The sequence below is a fragment of the Oryctolagus cuniculus genome, chromosome 1 (genome assembly GCF_051225735.1).
Source record: "Oryctolagus cuniculus isolate XC-2025 breed Fujian yellow rabbit chromosome 1, ASM5122573v1, whole genome shotgun sequence".
In the NCBI taxonomy this organism is placed as follows: Eukaryota; Metazoa; Chordata; class Mammalia; order Lagomorpha; family Leporidae; genus Oryctolagus; species Oryctolagus cuniculus.
The window spans coordinates 218,437,453-218,457,428 of NC_142867.1; the positions used below are offsets into that span (position 1 = coordinate 218,437,453).

Here is a 19,976-nt window from a genome sequence, read left to right on the forward strand (position 1 = left end):
TATTTGATAGCTATTATGTAGTTATGGATGAGAATGTTCTTAACACTGAATACTGATGTATTTAGGGGTATAGAAATGTAACAGGCACAGCTCACTCTCAGGTTGTTCAGGACAAATAACAGAGAGAGACAGAAAAATGATAAAGCAAATGGGGGAAAATGCAAACAAATGATGAATCTGGGTAAAAGGGCAATAGGAGTTCTTTGAATGATTCTTGTACCTTTTCTCAAAGTTACCTGAAAGGCTGACATGATTTTTCCGTTAGTTAGCTGTGAGACTAAAAGAACAAATGATAAGACGTTTCTTGGAAGAGACTCCCCAGTAAAAAGGAAGGAAAGAGAGCAGGGACACGACCTTGATGGACCAAGGACTTTAATGGGAAGCAGCTCCTCTGTGGCCCTGGCCGTTTCAGGAGCTGGAGGCGCTCCTGCAGGTGCACAGGGGTGGCTCAGACGTCTCCTCCTCCTCCAGGGGAGTTTGTGAATCCGTCTTCATGACTCCTGCCCACCGGCTCTTCCTTGTGGATACGCCCAGCAGCTGCACAGCTCAGGGGCCGGCTTGGGGGCTGCCCACTAGAATGGTCAGGGTCTGCCGATGAGGCATGGCTGGAATGGCCAGCGCTCCTGGGAGTAGCGGTTTAGGTTCCTCTTATAAAAACCTCTTTGGGGAGCATGTGTATCCACGTCTGAAAGAAAGGCAGCATTACGCTGGTGGGGGGCCTTGAACTGGGCTTGGGTGCCTGCTCCTGGTCATTTGCTTCCCTCTCTGATCGTGCCTCAGCTTCTTGCCTCCCATGGGTACCCCACCCTAAGACTCGTCCCAGCGATGGGGAAGAGCTTCTTGTAGTAGGTTTTGCATTGTGCTCGGCTGGTGGAGCCAAGGACATAGAACATCTTGCAAAGTGCAGGGGTATGGAGTAGGAGGCTTGGGCCTGTTGTGGCTCTGACCCTAATGTCACAACCTGGAGGAGTGGAAAGTCCCTTCCCCTCCTGAGGCCTCTGTTCTGGGGGGGTGGGATAGGGAGGACACAGGCAGAGGGTAGGCAAGCTAGTGGGGCCCCAGCCCCTCACTGTCAATTTGAGTAGAGCAAGTCTCCCTTGATCTTTTATGGAAACTCAACTTGGTGAGGTTTTGCTGGCAGGAGGGGTTAGCTATTAGGAGAGTTCTAAAATGACTGGGCCATATGATGCTTGGATCTTGACAACCTAGCCTCTTGGGGAGGCTGTGGGTGGTGTGGGACCCCTGAGCAGAGCAAGGGGGCTGTATTTCTCCTTTCTGGACTGTGCCTCTAATCTGGATTGGGCATCTGTCCTCCCATGCCCTTGAGACATTGTACCCTCAGCAGAACCATGCTCAAGCCACAAGTGTTTTTTTTTTTTTTGTGTGTGTGTGTGTGTGTGTTTTGTGTGTGTGTGTGTGTGGCATTGTCTGCTTTTCCTGCACCTGGCTGTGTTTCCAAGAACAACAGGGGGCAAAAGCAATGTGGGTCCTGATCTCCTAGACCTCACTGTCTAGTGGTCAAAGTAGACACTAAGCAAATGATCAGAGAAAATGCACACAAGCTGATGCCACAGGGCTCGGAGGAAGTACTGGATGTGGATCTTATCCTGCCACACCTGTTCCTCCTCACGTCGTTTGGAAGATCATGGAGTCAGGATCTGGACCCTGGGCTCTCCCCAGTGTGATCTGGAATATGACGGTGGCTTCCTGATGCTTGGTCTGCCTCACCTGTCACTCCACTTAGCTCAGCTACCATGGGGTCAGGTCACCAAGAGAAGGCCCCTTCCCTCCAGGATTCTTGGTCAGCAATAAGGCCCCACCTTGAGACTTACCCTCGAACTCACTGCTGCTGGAGGAAGCTCTCTTTTCTGGATGGATCAGGGGTTGCCCCAAAGGCAAGCAGGAAGAGGTGTTAGCATGCTTGGGATTTTTGCCCTGCTCATCCTTCGGGAGCTGCAAATCTGGCAACGACAATCAGTCACGTGGGGAGGTCTGATGAGCTCATGGAAATGACGGCTTTTGGCCAACTTTAAGTAGCACATGGACAAGTGATGGTTATTATGGGATGGGGGTATATACCTGTGTCTACCTCCTCTATACTCCAAGTGCTCTTTCTTGTGAGCAGGTGAATTCAAAATAAGTATTCTTTCTAAAATATTAACTTTCTCCTCATTTATAAATGCAATGCGTATCCATTAAATAAAGTTAGGTAATCCATAGTAGTGGGGATTAGAAAAAAAAATCCCATACCCCCTTCCCTACAGACACCATCACATTTTCACTCTTTTCCTGGGCATATTTTATCATTATGCATAATTTACTACATATTACATATGCATTTTACTTTTTTCATATACGTATAACATAAATATTTGTCTCATGTCACTGAATTTAAAAAATCATGGTTGCCTCATATTCTATTTTATGGATAATTCAATCTTTATTTAACCAAGATTCTAGCATTAATGCTCTGACTGTTGTCAGTTTTAGTACTACAACAACTCCTGTTGTGATGAGCATTATTGCCTATGAAGCTTTGTCTTCATGTACTTCTAGAAGTATAACCAAGGGTTTTTATCATCAGGCTGAGATTTGTTCTACAGCAGAGCAAATGGTGCTGTCATTTATTATCTGCATATCTTGAACAAATTGCTTAACCTCCCTCTGCCTCTACTTTCATATCTGCAAGATCGTTTGCTCCTTTTGGGTAATAGTGTCCACTTCTGAGAGTTTATGCGGGGATGAATAGTATCATTTACTAGTAAAATGTAACCTGTCAGCTCCCACACAGCTGGAGAATTATCTGATCACAGTTGGGTCCCTGTCTAAACAGTGCATTGTCTGCAATAGAGCCCCAGTCATTATTGTGATTATGATATTGGAGAAATTGACATTTTCCACATTCTTGATTTTCATTATGAGGCTACTTTCAAGGGGGAAGTATTTTAAAGACTTGCAGTTATGGATTTCTGGAAAATGTGTCAAGATAATTGCTTCCTACCATTGCACTATCTCATCTATTGTGGGAACTGTACCTGATTTATGAGAGTTCGGCCCTGGCCATACACTTATTTGCCTGTCGGTCCTGGCTTTGCCCAATCTTGACAATAACAGTTTTTTTTACATGTCTTTCTGAAATTGCTGATTTTGACACTGCTACCCCATCTTCTCTGCTATGACCCCTTATCCTGGGTCATCAAGAGTTCATGGCTGTCAATGGAAAGCCAGAATGCCTTCTCGGTCTTTTTCTCTTTCCTTGACTCATGTTCTAGATGCCCTGTTTGAAGCTGAAAAGCAGATGTCTGATGCCAGTTAGACTGCATGAGCAAGAAACACCTTTCCTTTTGTAAACCACTGAGATTTCAAGGCAGAGCCCAGCCCCTCCTAACGCAGTAGCCATGTATTGCTTCCACTGTTTGAGCCAGCTTCATAGTCCAGGTGCTTGTGTCTATGGTCTCATTTTACCCTCCCAATGATCCTGAAAAGTAACAATGTATCATTCTATAGGTAAGGGCACTGAAGCTCAGAGAGATGAAGTGGCTTGCCCATCTTCTGTGGGAGAGTTGAGATTCCAATCAGCATATATAGAAAGCAGGGCTCTTGACCACTATCTTTATAATCTGTGGTCTAGTGCTTCTCAAACTACACTGAGCATCAAATTTACCTGGGGATATTATTCTATGCAGCTTCTGATTCAGTAGGTCTTGAGGAGGGTCTGAAATGGAGTTTTAACAAGCTCTAGGTGATGCCAATGATGCTGGTCCATGGCCATACGGCTTTAAGTTCTCTTGTTTATTGGTTGGGGTACTTTGCCACCTATCCCCCACCTTATTTTTAGATTGAAACTATCACTCAACATGTGAAGGGACCTGGAGACATCCCAGCAGGAGGGGAAAGAGCAAAGAGACACAGAGAGACCACGAGGCATACTCTGACCTGATACCTACTGCTGGTTGGTGGCTGATGCCCTTGAGTTTGACTGGGAACCTTGGAGTCGTCGGTGGCCTGGGGTTCCTGACAGTCCTTGCAGCATAAACAGAAGATCTTCGAGGCCAGGTTTTTGTAGGATGCTGTAGAAGGCAAAGGAATGGGGGCCACAGGTTCTGGGACCTGAATTCCAGAAGCCTTTGGAACCTGACTGTCATGGGGTTGTATTGGGCCAGCCTCTCTTAAGGTATAAAACTCTCCCCTCTCCCAAACCTTCTGTAGCCACCCCCCCCACCCCCACCCCATGACCAGGAAGTCCAGGCCCTTTTGCCTGGGTTTCTTTCTCTTAAGGCCATTTTTCCTATTATTAAAAAAAAAAAAAAACAACTTACCCATGGATGGGAGTTGGAGTCTCTACTCTGCCAGCTTTGTCTGCAGGGGTGCTGTGCTGAAGCAGCCAATCTTGAATTTGAGTCCAGTTCACCGGGCAGGGCTGTTTCCTAGATAACATAAGACTGTGGCTGAAAAATGCCATCTTCTACCTGTGTTAATGTTCCAGGTGGGTAGGAGCTACTACAGCAGAACCCCCGCTCATGCAAACATGTGCATAAGAAACTAAGATTTTAGATAGATCTGTGTTCTACCCCCTTTCGAGTTGCCATGTTCTTCAGAAGATTCTTTAATCTTTTTTTTTAAGATTTATTTATTTGTTTGAAAGTCAGAGTTACACACAGAGAGAAAGAGAGGCAGAGAGAGAGAGAGAGAGAGAGAGAGAGAGTCTTTCATCCACCGGTTCACTCCCCAATTGGCCGCAACGGCTGGAGCTGTGCCCATCTGAAGCCAAGAGCCAGGAGCTTCTTCCAGGTCTCCCATGTGGGCGCAGGGGCCTAAGGACTTGGGCCATCTTTTACTGCTTTCCCAGGCCATAGAAGAGAGCTGGATTGGAAGTGGAGCAGCCAGGACTCGAATTGGCATCCTTTGGGATGCTGGCGCTGCAGGTGGCGGCTTTACCCTCTGTGCCACAGTGCCGGCCCCTCCTTAGCCTTCTTGATTCTCACCTTCGTCATGTTGGAAATGGGGATGGTAGTGGCTGCTTCGTAGAAGTGAAAGGTTGAATACTTGCAAAGTGACCCCTGGGTGCTAGGTATGCAGTAAGTGCTTAGTCAATGCTGTTCAACTTCTTTCTCCTCTCTTAGCGTAGCTCATTGGCTTCGTTAGCCCCGTGGATCCAGTGCTATAGAACATGGTAAAGAAGCACGTACTATCGGTGGGTTTAAATCCTGGGCTTGCCGTGAATTTAAAGTCTATGCTTCTTGTGTCTCATGCTCTTCATGAGTTGTGAGAGGAACTCAGGCCGGGTGACCTCTTTAAAAACCTTTGTAAGCCTCATCGTCCAGAAGAATAAGGCCTTGTTTCAGTCCCAAACTCCTTTCTTTGGGGATCAAATCCTCCAGATCCCTGGATACTTCCTTTTCCCACTCCTCTTTCTTTGGCAAAAGCCTCCTTTAGGAAATTCTTACTTTAGTGTTGCTTAGGTAATAGCACCACATTTACTGTGGGCGCTGCCTCCTTCTGGGCTTGCTTCACATTCCTTTTACTGCTGTATCTTGGCCCAAGTCACCTCCACAAACAGGCGGGGATGGAAGATCCCCCCACCCACTTTCAAACAAACAAATAAATCTTTAAATACGAACAGCTGAAAACTTAAAAAAAGGCAAACAGAATCAAAACAGACATACTATATTTGGGGGAAAACAAAACAAAACAAACCGAGGACAAGAATTCCAGTTAATTTTGCATGAGAAACAATGCAAGCTGGAAGACACTGGAGACACCTTTAAGTGCGGAAAGAAAAGAAGAATCTGCAAGCCCAGAACTGCATATTCAGTGAAAATACCTTTCAATAACATTTCAAGGTAAACAAAACCAGAATTTGTCTTCAGAGCACCCAGGTATAAAAACTGTTAAAAGGAGGAAACAAAATGACACCAGAGAGAAATTCACATCTACTGAAAGAGAAGAAGAGGACAAGAAATGGCAGACACGCAGGGGTGAATGCCGAAGTTTTTTTCTTAGTTCTCCACCCCCTGGCCCCCAGCCTTTCAGTGGCTTCTCATATTTCTCAGTAGAAAATCCAGAGTTTCTCCCTAGGCCCTAAGATTCTCTGTAACCTCCTCGTCCTGCTGTGCCCACCTCAAGCCCTATGCATCACCACCAACCCTCTGCCTTCAATTCCGGCTCATCTCCCCTTGAGTCCCCTGGAGGTACACTGATGATTTCTAAAACCCCACCAGGCTCTCAGCTTGGGAACCTGTGCTTGTTTTATCCTCGATGAGCCTGGAACACTGTTCTGTTAAGTGACTATGTTCTGTCATTCACGTTTCTGCTTAAATGCTGCCTTTTTAGTGAGCCTTGCTCTGTCTACTCATTTAAAACCTCACACCTCCCACAGCACATCCTCAGCCCCTTCTCCTTATACTTTTCTGTTATTCACTTTGTATTTATTGAGTGTAAATTTGGTCTGCTTCCATCACTAGATTATAAATTTACGGGGGTCATGCCTTCATCTGTAGGATTTATTAATCCATTCTCAGTGTCTGACACATGTTCGTCAAATGAATGAGCAAGCCAGTATTTTTTCCTCCTTTGGCTTAGTAAAGGCACTGGCAGGCCTGGACAGAATAGGGACTTGAGTGATAATTTTTGTCCCAAGAGTATCACAATCTGTGGGACACAACCTAGCTGCCCATGTGTTAAGCTGACTGATGCTTTCATAGGTCAATTTTAGTTGTACTGTTTACCTGATAGGGGGCTGTTACCCCCATCCACTGCAACCCCAGTCTATCTCCTGCCAGCCTCCTTCCCATCCTCCTGCCTTCAGTCTTTTGAATTTCCCTGCAGACATCTCATCACTTCGTCTGCTGTAGTCCATTGCCGCTGCCCTCAGTGTTGCCTGGGTCACCAGCCTCTCTCACTTGGACTGCTGCCAGAACTTTCTCATTGGTTTGTATGTCCCCCTGCCTGGGCTGGAGTTCCCTGGCCAAATGGCAAATCCTATGGCATCACTCTTGCCTCAGCCCCTTGAGGGCCTCCCCGAGTCTGCAGATCCAAGCCCTTTCACGATCACTCCGTTGATATCTTCAGCCTCATTCGCCCCCCTTAGAGCTGGAAGAGATGCTGCCCAACAGCTCTCTCCTATCAGCTCTGTGCATTTTCCTGATCTGCACTCTACCTGGACTGTTCTCACCTCACTCCCTCACTCATCACCTTTCAAGACTCAGTTCAGGGGTTATGGAAAACCATGGCATGTGCTGGGATTCTCTTCTTGAACCACCACAACACTCCTTCCCCACCTGCCATGTCTCCCTGTATCACGATCCATGACTACACTGGCCACCTAACTCATAGCCAGTGTTTACTAAGTACTTGTTGGAAGCATTGGAAATGCCTGGGCAGTCACTGACAGGCTACATGCTGGCCCACAAGTGCTTTTCATTGATTTAACACATGTATTGAGAGCCTACCAGGTGCTGGGTGTTTTTAGGTGCTGGAGATACAGCAGTGAATAAGATACAAGACAGACAAATGCTCCACTCACATGGAAGCAGGAGAGTGGTTGATTCCACTTTTGCATCCATGGCACTCAGCCTAAGGATGGGCATGGAATAGGTACTTTATAAATATACTTGTTGCATAAATATTGAGTCTTCTCTGACTATCGGGTAGCGATTCTATGCCCAGTAGGTCTCATTTCTCCCACTAACTGATCTTGAACTTAGTGCACGTGAGTTAGTCCTTGTGGTCAGATACAGCCAGCAGGTCAGGCCCGTTCAGATAGCCCCATTGTGTGAGATCCATGACCAAGATGCAGTATTCACTGGGTTCATCTGGCTCCAACTCCAACAAACTTCTGGACCTGCTGCCAGGTGAGCTTCTCAAAAGAATTTGGACTCTCACATAGTTTGTTGGGCCCCAGTTAGTGGAATAAACACATTGAAATTTATATAAGGCAGTAAAATATTTTTGTTTTTGGAAATAGAAATCCTTGTCATTAATCTGTGTAATCTTCTGCTTGTTGTCCTAGTTTCAATTTTCTTCATTTGCTCACATGAGGGTACTTTATAAAGTTGGTGGAGAAACGGAATTAAAGGATAAGTTTGTTTTGGTGCCCCAAGTTTGAAATCCATACTTTTTTTTTTTTTAAAACAATATGCATTTTCCATGAACTTTGTGAAGAACCTTTATACAAACACTTGCTCCCTGGTGTACAGCTTTGTTCCAGGTCGTCCTATGCACGTTGAATGCAGACGTAAGTGCTTCTGAATTAGAAAGTAGAGGCGCAGGTCTGACAAGCCCACCACGGGTCAGCCCTGAGCACATTTGGGGCTCTGTTCGATTGGCTATTGATTTGTATAAAGAAACTAACTGCAACTTGGACTTGGGTGCTCCCAAGCCTTCACGAGCTCACATTCTGTCTCGTGACATGAGAAAATGAAGTCGCTCCACCCCCACCGTGTTCTGGGGTCACTGATTTCCAGGATGTAGGTCCTACGGCTCCTTTAGGCTCTGCTTGGCCGGGGAACTTGAGACTCCGTTCATGGGTCCACATGTAGTGCACTCGCTCCGATTTGTCACGGTCTCCTCCACGTGGAGTTTCTGCCTCTTCCTGGAAAAGCTCCTACTTGGCCTGTGTAGTCCCACTGCAGGTGCTCTCTGTGCTGTTTAGGTGGCAAACTTGCCCTAGATGACTTAGAATTACCATGGCCATGACGGCACACTTGGGGTGTCAAAAATAAGAGGGACTCCCGAACAGAGAGAGGACAGAAACACCAACCATCCAACAAAGGACTTTGACTGGCACACTGTGGCCTCAGAAAGAAAAAACAAAAGCAAAGCTCTTACTCCTACTCAAACCTTCTGCCATCTTTGGTTGCCTCTCTCTGGCTCCATCCAACCTTTTCTTTGCCACCCACTCGTAACTCCTTCTATTCCTTTCCCTGCCTGCCTGGACAAGCTTTCTTCAGGGGGCCTTTTTCTAGACAAGAACAATCACAAACACCGTATCCCCTCTAAAGCTCAGGCACCAGCAGCTAAGTCCAGAGAGGCTGGATCGAAACGCAGGGAGAGAGTTAACTGCAAATATTTAGAATCGTCCTCAATTTCAGAACAGTAGAAAGTTATTGAATAATTTAAGATCCCGAGAGTTATTTATTTTCCTAGACTATTGTCTTTGCACCAATTCGTTCAGTTATTTGTTGACCTTTGATGATGGGGGAAATGTTCAAAATCAGTAAGATGGAAAAAAAATTGCAAGATTTATATATCCCACCTATTCATGCTTTATGAGAAGCTAAGAGGAAATAGGAAAGCCATCACATAAAACTGTTTGGAAAGCCTGTCTCTAAGGGGTGTATCGGGAATAGAGTCAAAACACAAATCAACAAAGTGAAGAGGAGTTGATGAGAGACGTAATAGACTTCAGGACACCCTCACAGGACATTCCGGGGCAGGACAGGCGCTTCAGGAGAGCGAGACTTTTCTTCTGTTTTTGGAAAAGGTTCAGGGGAATTAGGGACTCGGAAAAAAATATATGTCCTGGAATGGGAATGTCAACATAGGTATTCTGCTCATTTTCCAGGAGTCTCTAAATGTTGGGTAGACATGAAAATCATCTTATGGCCTCCTGGGTAAGACAACTGGCTGCTGAAATAAAACCAGGGCCTGGGTTTCCCTGCTCTTTGTGCATTTGGAGCCCAAAGGCCGCTGTTCACAGCTGTGCGGTGATGTCCCTTACAGAGAACTTCGCCACAACACCTTCCCAGACTGCCTTCTTCCAACTCCCGAGGGAAATTGTTTGCGTGTATGGAGGGACAGCAGTTCTGCTGGCTTGTGCAAGCGGCTTGCTCTCCTAGGCAAGTCAGACTCTTTAATGCCAACTCCTAGTAAGTCGAAGTGTTCTGTGTGGCAGGTGCTTAGACCCTTCCAAGGGGATGACTGCCCGGCGTCCTCAGCAGATTGCACTGTCTCACACGGAGACTGAAGGGGTAAAACCTCTCCTGGGAATGGAACAGACTGAGGATAGTGAGCTGCGCACCTCTAAGTGCGCATTTGCTGTCACCTTGGGTCATAGTAATGCTAGGGCCTGCACTGGGGATGCACCTGGCCAATTAAAGATCCTTAGTAATTATGGTAATAGAAAACCTTTGGATTTTGTTTTGGCCAGAGGAAGTGGCACCACTGCCAATACTTTGCATTTCACCTGTATTAATACCCCAGGTGACATTAATCTATGAGGGTGCTTCAACAAGTTCATGGAAAAGTGGAATGAAAAGAGATGTTTAGAGATGCACATTTGGCCTAGTGGTTACAATGCCTATACGCCCTAGGGGGAGTACCTGGGTTCAATGCCTGGCTCTGGCTCTGGCTCCTGTCTCTCACCTCCTGACTAATGCAGACCCTGGGTGGCAGTAATGATGGTTCAAGTAGCTGGATTCCTTCTACCAATGCGGGAGACCTGAACTGAGTTCCTAGCTCTCAGTTTTAATCTCAGCCTAGCCCTGGTCATAGAAGGCAATTAGGGAGTGAACCAATGAATGGAAATTTGCTCTCACTTTCTCTGCTTCTCAAAACATTTACATTATTTTAAAAAGATAAGTTTATTTTGGTGCAAACATTTTTTTTGAAATCCATGCATAGATTTCCCTCAATATGCATTCCCACAAGCTTGTGGAAGTACCACCATCTGTCTAAGCCAAACGAAAAGTGAACCTGAGCTGGGTAGATGGCCGTGCCTGGGAAATCACTGTTCATGTGCCTGAAGAGCCTTTGCAATACTTCTTGAATACTGAAGTTGTTCTTGACTGCCTCACGTCACTCAGAGTGTGTTGTCCAGAGAGGTGAATGTTTTTATGCAGCCTCTGGTGCCGCAGATGATGCGACAAATGATTCAAAGACAAAGACGAGAGGAAATCAGGCTCTGACCAACAGGCAAACCAAAAGCAGATCTCTAGAAATGGGAAAATGAAGGAAGGAAGGCGGATGCTAGCAGTGGAGAGCTGCACGATCTCGGAGGGTGTTTCCTGCAGCTCTGGTGGAGGGAGCCTGAGAATGTAAAGAGAGGCACCCACTCTCCCAGGAAAAACCCGATTGCCCTGTACCCATGGGTGTCAGCCATCAGCGGTACCTGTGTCAAACCCGTTAGATCAGCTCGTGGAACTTTGCTGCAGCGGCCGTAACTGACACCTGGTAGCAGCTACACTTCACAGCTGAAGCTCTACCTCTCCCCAGCCCTCCTGCCCCAGAAACACCACCAGTCCTTGGGCGCAGCACCTTCCCCAGCAGCCCTTAGCCTTGGCCATGCAAGCATGGTTCTTCCTTGTTTACCCAGAAACAATTCCATTTGTGTTTCACATATTAAATCCAGGCTTTTTCTTCTACAGCATCTTGTGTAATAACTAGAAAATGCACATATTCAAATTCCCCTCTGTCTCCTTTCAGCTCAGTAGTTTGCTATGCTCCATATTTTTCACCTTGCTTTTTTTTTTTTTTTTCCCTGAGGGGAAAAAAAAATACTTAGATCTCACTCCCCATTAGTGGTACAGCAGGAACTTAACACACAGGCTTGTCTCACGCCCTCCACATCTTTGGCAGGCAATTTTACCAGAAGGAGAGGGGAGTAAAATACTTTCTCCCCCGAGGGTTGACCGCAGAGGATTTCGGACTTGTCAGTCCTCTTCAGAAATAGAATGGCTCTGTAGCAATTACAAGTACATTCTCAGGGGGTGCCAACTGTGAAGATCTACTTCGCTATGACACTGAGAAGGATGTGTGACCTCTGGGAACCCCAGTTGTCTGACCTGTAAAATGGGGTTAATAATAACAGGTGGTCATGAGGACTAGCTAGTGGTGGGTGTGGTGTTTCCTGCACTACCAGTGCCCTCCTCTAGGTGGAAGCAGGGGCCACAGAGAATGGCCCTCAGCTCATTTCCCCAGCGGGCTGTGAGTTTCAGGGCTTTAGCCACCTCACAGCATTTTGACCAGAACAACAAAAGTCAACAAGGAATAACAGGAAGCTTCTCAGACTCATAGGGAGACCCGGACTCAGAGAGAAAAACAATGAGGCCAAGTCAAATGAGGAGTGGTGTCTGCTTCCTGTAGTGAAAGTCCAGAAGTTGGTGGGGCCATTGTCCCTTTTGATGTAGAAAATCTACTCCCTCCCACTCTTAGGTCTAACCTCTGAGCCTCACTCACCTGCAGCTGGCAGAGTGGACAGGAGGCCATCTGTGATGTCACAGACCTGGAGAACTGGGGAATGTTGGGGTTTTGGACTGGACCACAACGGCAGGGTGGAGGAAAAACTGCTGACACTCTGGCTGCTGCTCCATCTCTCTGTTGGAGATGTCTTTTTTTTTTTTTTTTTTTTTTTTTTTTTTTTGGACAGGCAGAGTGGACAGTGAGAGAGAGAGAGAGAGAGAGAGGTCCTCTTTTCCATTGGTTCACCCTCCAATGGCCGCTGCGGCTGGCGCATCGTGCTGATCCGATGGCAGGAGCCAGGTACTTCTCCTGGTCTCCCATGGGTGCAGGGCCCAAGCACTTGGGCCATCCTCCACTGCACTCCCTGACCACAGCAGAGAGCTGGCCTGGAAGAGGGGCAACTGGGACAGAATCCGGCGCCCCAATTGGGACTAGAGAGCTGGCCTGGAAGAGGGGCAACTGGTACAGAATCCGGCGCCCCGATCGGGACTAGAACCCGGTGTGCCGGTGCCGCAGGCGGAGGATTAGCCTACTGAGTCGCCGCACCGGCCCTGCGATGTCTTCTTACTGTCCACCACGCTATTCCCTAGTGCTCTGGACGGCAAGGACAGCCAAGCCACAAGGGGGCAGTACAGCGCTGGACAAGGAAGGCCCAGGTCACGTTCTGGGGCCACACACCCAGCGGGCTGGTAACCTCAGGTAATTTGTCCCTCTGCAAAATGGGGCTAATAATACTTATATGTCCTATATGCGCTTTTAGGAGTAAATGAGGTCGGGCAGGAAAACATTTAACATGATGCCTAGATACCAAGAACCAGTAATTGTCGATGATAGGTGCAAAAGTAAAGTGACATTTTCTGCCCAATTTGTCTCTCAGAGAAAAAAGGATTCACTTCATAGTGCAGTCTTTTTTTTTTTTTTTTTAAAGATTTATTTATTTATTTGAAAGGCAGAGTAAGAGAGAGAGAGGTCTTCTACCAGCTGGTTCACTCCCCAAGTTGGCCGCAATGCCCGGAGCTGCTCTGATCCAAAGCCAGGAGCCAGGAGCTTCTTCCAGGTCTCCCACGCAGGTGCAGGGGCCCAAGGACTTAGGCCATCTTCTACTGCTTTCCCAGGCCATAGCAGAGAGCTGGATTGGAAGAAGAGCAGCCAAGACTTGAACCGGTGCCACTGCAGGTGGCGGCTTTACCCGCTACGCCACAGCGCTGGCCCCCATAGTGCAGTCTTGATAAAAATCTCTCCTCTGGCCGGCGCCGTGGCTCACTAGGCTAATCCTCCACCTTGCGGCGCCAGCACACCGGGTTCTAGTCCCGGTTGCCCCTTTTCCAGGCCAGCTCTCTGCTGTGGCCAGGGAGTGCAGTGGAGGATGGCCCAAGTGCTTGGGCCCTGCACCCCATGGGAGACCAGGAGAAGCACCTGGCTCCTGGCTCCTGCCATCGGATCGACGCGGTGCGCCGGCCGCAGCGCACCGGCCACGGCGGCCATTGGAGGGTGAACCTACGGCAAAGGAGGACCTTTCTGTCTCTCTCTCTCTCTCTCTCACTGTCCACTCTGTCAAAAAAAAAAAATTCTCTGAGGGGATACTTTTTCAATTCCTTTATTTAGACACCCAAGAACTATTTGAGGAGGCCAAATTAGGTTAACATGTTTTCCGTGAGAGCTGTGTTTGGATGTTTATAGAGGTCACCAGATACAATAGAAACAGAAGGAAACAGATCTTCAGCCCCATTTAGGAAGTCCCTGGGGTGGGAGGCTGATGTGACCTTATTCATTATAAATAAATTTGATGGTGAGTACACCATTTTTTTTTCTTTCAGGGCTCACTTGTAAAGCAGACCTCTTGAGTGGCAATATTGAGTGATGGCTCTCAATTCTGCCTGCAAATGAGATGCACTTGAGATGTTTTTGAACCTAAGAATGCTTAGGCCCCAACCCCAGCTAAGTCAGAACCATTGCTTTGGAAGAGAGCCCGGGTAGCATCGAGTATGGACGGAAAGCCGTCCAGGTGATTCTTGTGTGCAATCAAGGTCTATTCCAGGACATGGTGGACTTCCCTCCTCACACACCCCAGCAGGGCTCTCGGGCGCAAGCTGCCCTGCAGTCACGGCAGGAGCTTCAGGATGTGCCACTCCCTGCACCCACGCCAGGTCAGTGAAATCGCTATCTGGGGCGGGCCAGGCTCCAGGCACTAGTAGATTTTACTTTTATTGTTTTAAAGGTTTATTTTTTATTTATCTGAAACCAGAAGGGGAAAGAGGGAAGGTGTGAGGAGAGGGAGGAGAAGCGTGGGAGAAGAGAGAGAACTTCCAGCCCCTGGTTCACTCCCTAAATGACTGCAGTGGCCAGGGCTGGGCCAGGCCAAAGCCAGGAGCCTGAAACTCCTCCATTCAGGTCTCTTACATGGGTGGCAGGGGCCCAGGCACTTGGGCCATTATCAGCTGGCTTCCCAGGTACGTTAGTAAGGAGCTGGATCAGAAGCAGAGTGGCAGGGACTCCAGTCGGTGCTGTGACATGGGATGCGGTGTCGCAGGCAGCAGCTGAACCCACTGTGTCCCACTGCTGGCCCCTGGCATGAGTGGGTTTTAAAGTTACTTAGATGGTTTCAATCTGTAGGCAGTATTGAAAGAACCACTGAATTAAGAGCAAATTTTAAGAAATCTTACATTTTCTTGATGTTTCATGAACAGATCCTTTTAGCTTGGGCTGAGTGTTTCAGGAAAAGTATTGACAAAGGACTCCAAAGCACTCACTTTTAAGGAACTTAGAAATGTAAAGAATATTCTGGAAGCCTGTGTTGGATGAAAACTGTGAGCACGCTGAAGTTAAAGATGTGTGTAAAGTATCTGAATAAAAGGGTTTCAGAACACAGGAGAATGAAGGTAGCCGTATTTTCAAATTAATCTATTTTATGTAATACTCCATTGCAATGAGGAAGTTGCTGCTTGGTTATTTGAATCACTGTACTATCTGATAATAGATTAAAGTTGGCCAAAATCCTTAAATCCTTACGTGAGGAAACCAGGGGCTTGCCTTTTGTTAGGGTTGGTTTACCACTCAGGGATGTGGGGTGTGTTTGCTTCCTTAGGGGTGTAGTAAACAGGTGGTTCATGTAGTGACTAACGCAATCTTGAATTAAGACATTAAGTTAAGTTGAATGGGTGGATCCTGAGTCTGGTGATTTCGGAGTGGGTGGGCTCTGGACGTCAGAGCCCTCTTCCTGTTTGACGTTGGCTATAGCCATGAACCCCTAACATAGCTCAGTGTTCTTATATTTACAATGGGAGTATTAGCAGAGTGGATGTGAAAAATAAAGCAGATAAGCCACATACCTGCTAGAGAAGAAGCACTCAATAAATGTTACTTATTATCATTTGATGTTGAGAGGAGAGGTAGAGCCTTGGGCTCCTGCGCATGTGTCTAGCTTTCACATTTATGGAATTAGATAACTTAGGAAGAGGAGAAAGTTTTAATTAAGAATAAATTTAAGGTTTTCCAAAATTCTTATTTGAATTAATTACACATCCACAAGAAGGTCCTACAGAGGTCCTACAAACCCTTCACCCAGCCTCCCCCAGTGTTAACATCTTGTGTCATTTATTTTATTTTATTTTATTTTTTGACAGGCAGAGTGGACAGTGAGAGAGACAGAAAGGTCTTCCTTTGCCATTGGTTCAATCTCCAATGGCCGCCGCGGCCGGCACGCTGCGGCCGGTGCACCGCGCTGATCCGATAGCAGGAGCCAGGTACTTATCCTGGTCTCCCATGGGGTGCAGGGCCCAAGGACTTGGGCCATCCTCCACTGCATTCCCTGGCCAGAGCAGAGAGCTGGCCTGGAAGAGGGGCAACCGGGACAGAATCCGGTGTGCCGGTGCCGCAAGGTAGAGGATTAGCCTAGTGAGCTGCGGCACCAGCTGCATCTTGTGTCATTTTATTATAAGATGAAAACTGGAAAAATAGCATTGTGCCAACCATACAGTTTATTCAAAGTTTATCAGTTTACACCCACATGTACGTGTGTGTGCACACGTGTGTGTGTGTAGTTTTATCCCGCTTGTAGCTTCATGGACTCATCTCCACATCGAGGTGCTCAATTAAACCATCACCATAGGCTTCTTTTTGGGCACACTCACCCTTCTCCCCCCATCTCTAACCCCTGCAAGCCACTGCTCTGTTTTCCGTGTTGGTAATGATCTCTTTTCATGAAGGCTGCATGAAGGGACACATGAGGTATAGTCTGTGTTTCTGAAACTTGGCTTTCTCGGAATACATCCTGTGGGCCACCCATGTTAGTGCACGTGTCGCTAGTTACTCGTAATCCATGGTGATGGGTGTTACACAGCTGTTTTGACCATAAACCCATTGAAAGCTAATCGGCTGTTTTTCAGGCTTGGCTATTACAAATAAAGCTACTGTGAACACGTGTGTGCGAGTTTCCACGTGAAAATAAGTTTTAATTTTTGTGAGATAAATGTTCTTTTTACCATACGGTAGCTGGATTATATGATAAATCCATTTTTAGTTTTCAAAGAAACTGCCAAATTATTTTCCAAAGTGACTGTACCATTTTACTTTCTCATGAGTAGTGTAGGAGTAATCTGGTTTTCCTGCACCCTCAGTGGTAGTTTTTCACTATTTTTATGTTAGCCATTCTGATAGATGTGTTCTGTTATCTCTTTATGATTTCAATGTGCATGTCCCTAGTGGCTGATGATGTTGAATGTCTTTTAATGTGCTTAGTAGCCACTCAAGTATTTTCCATGGTAAAATGTCTCATCTCCCTTTACATATTTAATTGTTGTCCCTTTTCATATTGAATCGTGTTTTTTTTATTTAGTTTTTAAAATGACAGCTTTATTCAGATAAACTTCATATGTCATAAACTATCCAATTTTAAAGTGTACAATTCAATAATATTTAGTATATTCAGAGTTGCGATATACTATCTATTCCTGAATATTTTTGTTACCTCAAGAAGCTCCATACTTAATAACAGTCCATCTTCATCTCCGCTTCCTTCTAACTCTGGCAATGGGTCATCTCTTTTCTGCTCTTTGGATTTGTCTACTCTAGACAACCTCATTTAAATGGAATCACACAGTATGTGGCCTTCTCTGTGTGGCTTCTTTTACTTAGCAATGTGTTTTCAAGGTTCATCCCTGTTGTAGCACCTGATGGGTTTTCACTCCTTTTTATTGCCAAATAACTGTCTACCATATGGATATATCATATTTTGTTTATTCAGCTGTTGGTGAGCATTTAGGTTGTATTCAGAACTTGGCTTTATTAAAACACTGCTATGAATATTCATGTACAAATTTTTATGTGGACATCTGTTTTCATTTCTCTGGAGTATTTACCTAGGAGGGAATTTGCTGAGTCAAGTGGTAGTTCTGTTTAACATTCAGATAAATTGCGAACTGTTTCTAAAGTGCCCATAGCATTTTGTAGAGCTGCTGAGGGTCCAGTGTCTTCACATCATTGACCACACTTGTTTTTGTCTTTATTTTAGCCATCCTAGTATATTTGAGATAGTATCTAATTGTGGTTTTAATTTGCATTTTCCTAATGACTGATGATATTGAGAATCTTTCTTTTATTTATTTGAAAGTCAGAGTTACACAAGAAACGAGAGGCAGAGAGAGAGAGAGAGAGAGAGAGAGAGAGAGGTCTTCCATCTGATGGTTTACTCCCCAGTTGGCCGCAATGACCGGAACTGTGCCCATCCGAAGCCAGGAGCCAAGAGCTTCTTCCGAGTCTCCCACGTGGGTGCAGGAGCCCAAGGACTTGGGCCATTTTCCACTGCTTTCCCAGGCCATAGCAGAGAGCTGGACCAGAAGTGGAGCAGCTGGAACTCAAACTGGCGCCCACATGGGATGCTGGTGCTTCAGGCACAGCGCTGGCCCCAAGAATCTTTTTTATTTTAAGTTTACATAGGTTTTTTTTTTTTTAAGATTTACTTATTTATTTGAAAGTCAGATTTAGAGAGAGAGGGAGAGAGGGGAGGAGGGAGGGAGGGGGGAGGCTGAGTGATCTTTCATCTGCTGGTCACGATCCAGATGGCTACAACAGCCAGGGCAGAGCCAAGCCAAAGCCAGGAGCTTCATCTGAGTCTCCCACATGGGCGGCAGGGGCCAAATGCTTGGACCATCTGCTGCTGCTTTCCAAGGTGCATTAGCAGGAGCTGGATCAGAAGTGGAGCAGCTGGGACATGAACTGGTGCCCATATGGGTGTCGCAAGTGGTGGCTTTACCTGCTATACCATAATGTTATGTATTTATTGGCCATGTGCATATTTTGTTTAGAGAAATGTTTATTTAAATCCTTTGCCTTTTAAAATTGGGCCTTTATTTAAAAGATTTCTTTATATTTTCTAGTTATTTGAATTTTATTAGATACGTGGTTTGCAATTATTTCTCATATTCTGCTGGTTGACATTTCCTTCATTAGGCAGTATCTTTTAAAACACAAAAAAGGTTTTAATGTAGGTGGAATTCAATTTATATTTTTCCTTTGTTATAATTTTGCTATCACATCTAATAGCCAATTGCCTAGCCCAAGACCATAAAGATTTACTCCTATGTTTTCTAATAAGAGTTTTATAGTTTTAGCTCTATAGGCGAGCCTGTGTTCCATTTAGAGTTTATCTTTGTTATGGTGTGAAGAGAGCTCCAACTTCATCATTTGCTTGTGCATATCCAGTGTGCAGCACTACTGTGGAGAAGACTGTTCTTTCCCTGTTCAGTAGCCTCTGTTCTCCTGGTGAGAATCTGTCGGCCACGAATGTAAGAATTTAAATTGAGTTCCAAGCATGATGCACTTGACTGTAAGGGACAACCTTCCAGAAAGATCACGTGAGAGATAGAGTGTGGTGGATTGCATTGCTGGTCCCCTTTCCTTACCCCTGCCGTTGCTGAAACCTCTGCTGTATCCTCATCATGGGCAGAGTATATTTCCCTGCTTTTGATTTTGGGCATCACTAAATGACTTACTTTGGTCAATGGTTTGTTGGCACGAAGCTCAATGTCAGAGTTCTGAGTGTAGGCTTGGAAAGCCCTCCACATTACCATTCATGCTCTTGCTTCTTCTACCGTTGTCCTGAAGGAATGACCCCGATTGTTCCATTCCTCCTAGGAGGAGGATGAGAGATGTAGTTCAGAGACCCCCAGTGAAGCCCAGCTTAGGCCAGCTGACCCCACCCATGTAACTCACAGATAAGAGGATATTAAAAAAAAATGACTGTTGCCACTGAGTTTTGGTGTGGTTATACAGTGTGTTTAAGTGACACACAGGGCATGAACTCTTTGTATACTGAATACATCTGACCCTTCAATCTGCAGATCAAAAATATTCAAATGTGTAGATATTTTTCTTGTCCTTATTCCATAAACAATATGGCATAACAACTACTTATTATAGCTTTTACATTGTGTTAGGTATTGTAAATAATCTAGAGATGATTTGATGTTTATAGGTTATATGCAAATAATATTTCATATAAGAGACTTGAGAATCTATAGAGTTTGATTTTCTCAGGGAGTCCTGGAACCAATCACCCATGAATACTGCAGGATGACTATTCTGCCTACATGAGAGAAGCATTGGCATCAGTCACTTCACTTCTGTCTGGAAACAAGAGCTCTGATCATTGGAGACCCTGGGACATTTACTAGGTGAGGTTATTAGTAAAATATTTTCACACAGAGGGCGGGGGCCCAGGCCCCAGGTGGGAAGTGGGATGATTTAAGGTCAAACATAGACTTAACATCATTATAGTATTGGATCACATCGTGAAAGAG

The 19,976-nt window shown here is 45.8% G+C and overlaps 1 protein-coding gene and 1 long non-coding RNA gene across 2 annotated transcripts in view; one reads left to right on the forward strand and one right to left on the reverse strand.

The window, feature by feature from the left end:
- Positions 1-366: 366 nt before the first annotated feature.
- On the reverse strand, positions 367-4,323 carry TEX48 (testis expressed 48). The gene is made up of 4 exons (XM_008273392.4): positions 4,320-4,323; positions 3,948-4,070; positions 1,833-1,961; positions 367-685 (listed from the first exon to the last, which is right to left on the reverse strand). Exons 1-4 carry the CDS (start codon positions 4,321-4,323, stop codon positions 582-584), a joined length of 360 nt encoding a protein of 119 aa, XP_008271614.2. The 3' UTR covers positions 367-581.
- A 9,893-nt stretch (positions 4,324-14,216) lies between these two features.
- LOC127493231 (uncharacterized) overlaps positions 14,217-19,976 on the forward strand; it is a 287,450-nt gene continuing 281,690 nt past the window's right edge. The window contains exon 1 of the long non-coding RNA XR_016225093.1: positions 14,217-14,327. This is a non-coding gene — a long non-coding RNA (uncharacterized LOC127493231). The remainder of the gene's footprint in view (positions 14,328-19,976) is intronic.